Source organism: Calidris pugnax, unplaced genomic scaffold, assembly GCF_001431845.1.
Source record: "Calidris pugnax isolate Ruff unplaced genomic scaffold, ASM143184v1 scaffold535, whole genome shotgun sequence".
NCBI classification, from domain to species: domain Eukaryota; kingdom Metazoa; phylum Chordata; class Aves; order Charadriiformes; family Scolopacidae; genus Calidris; species Calidris pugnax.
Genome location: NW_015091323.1, coordinates 139778 through 140470, shown reverse-complemented (window position 1 = coordinate 140470; position 693 = coordinate 139778). Strand labels below are relative to the sequence as shown.

Sequence of the window (693 nt, the reverse complement as noted above, 5' to 3'; positions counted from 1 at the left end):
TGTCCCCTCTGACATCCCCCCATCCCCTGTCCCCTCTGACACCCTCCTGTCCCCCGTCCCCTCTGACACCACCCCCCTCTTATTTTTTTAATAGTTAAAGCTGATAAAAAGGCGGCGCAAGAAAAAATGCTGCAACAGGAGCACGAGAGACAGGTAAGGGGGGGGGTGGGGGGGCAGGGAGGCCGGGCTGGCACCGTGGCACCCACTGCCGGTTAACGGGGCCGGTTAACGGGACACTCTTCTCTTGCAGGAGCGGGAGGACGAGCTGAGGGCCATGGCCCGGAAGATCCGCATGAAGTAAATGCTCTCCCCGTCCCTTGGGTGGATCCGGTGGGATTGGGCAGCAGAGTGACCCCCTTCCCCCCCCCCGACCTCGTTTAATTTCTCATTAGGGAGAGAGAGCGGCGGGAGAAGGAGCGGGAGGAGTGGGAGAGGCAGTACAGCCGGCAGAGCCGCTCCCCGTCCCCGCGCTACGGTGAGTGCCACCCCCCCGGGGTGAAGTGGGGGGGGAAGGGGTTCAGTGCACACCCCCCCCTCCATCAGCCCTATGCATTCTGAGGGAAAACGGGGTGGAAAAGGGGCTGTGGTGGGTGGCGGCAGATCCGAGTGTCCCCTCTGTCTCTTCACAGGTCGGGAATACAGCTCCTCCCGGAGGTATGTCCATCCCTCTCTCACACCCCACGGGTTGGGGGG

The 693-nt window shown here is 63.1% G+C and overlaps 1 protein-coding gene across 4 annotated transcripts in view; it reads left to right on the top strand.

Annotated features, from left to right (window-relative positions):
* The window catches only part of CLASRP (CLK4-associating serine/arginine rich protein), a 9244-nt gene that overhangs the window by 8357 nt on the left and 194 nt on the right, over positions 1 to 693 (top strand). The window contains exons 15-18 of one of the 4 annotated variants that reach the window (XM_014960952.1): positions 95 to 153; positions 251 to 297; positions 393 to 475; positions 630 to 654. In XM_014960952.1, coding sequence (XP_014816438.1) covers positions 95 to 153; positions 251 to 297; positions 393 to 475; positions 630 to 654 — 214 coding nt within the window. Of the gene's footprint in view, positions 1 to 94; positions 154 to 250; positions 298 to 392; positions 476 to 629; positions 655 to 693 lie in introns of those variants that run through there. The other 3 variants (XR_001414026.1, XR_001414025.1, XR_001414024.1) reach the window with 3 other exon arrangements.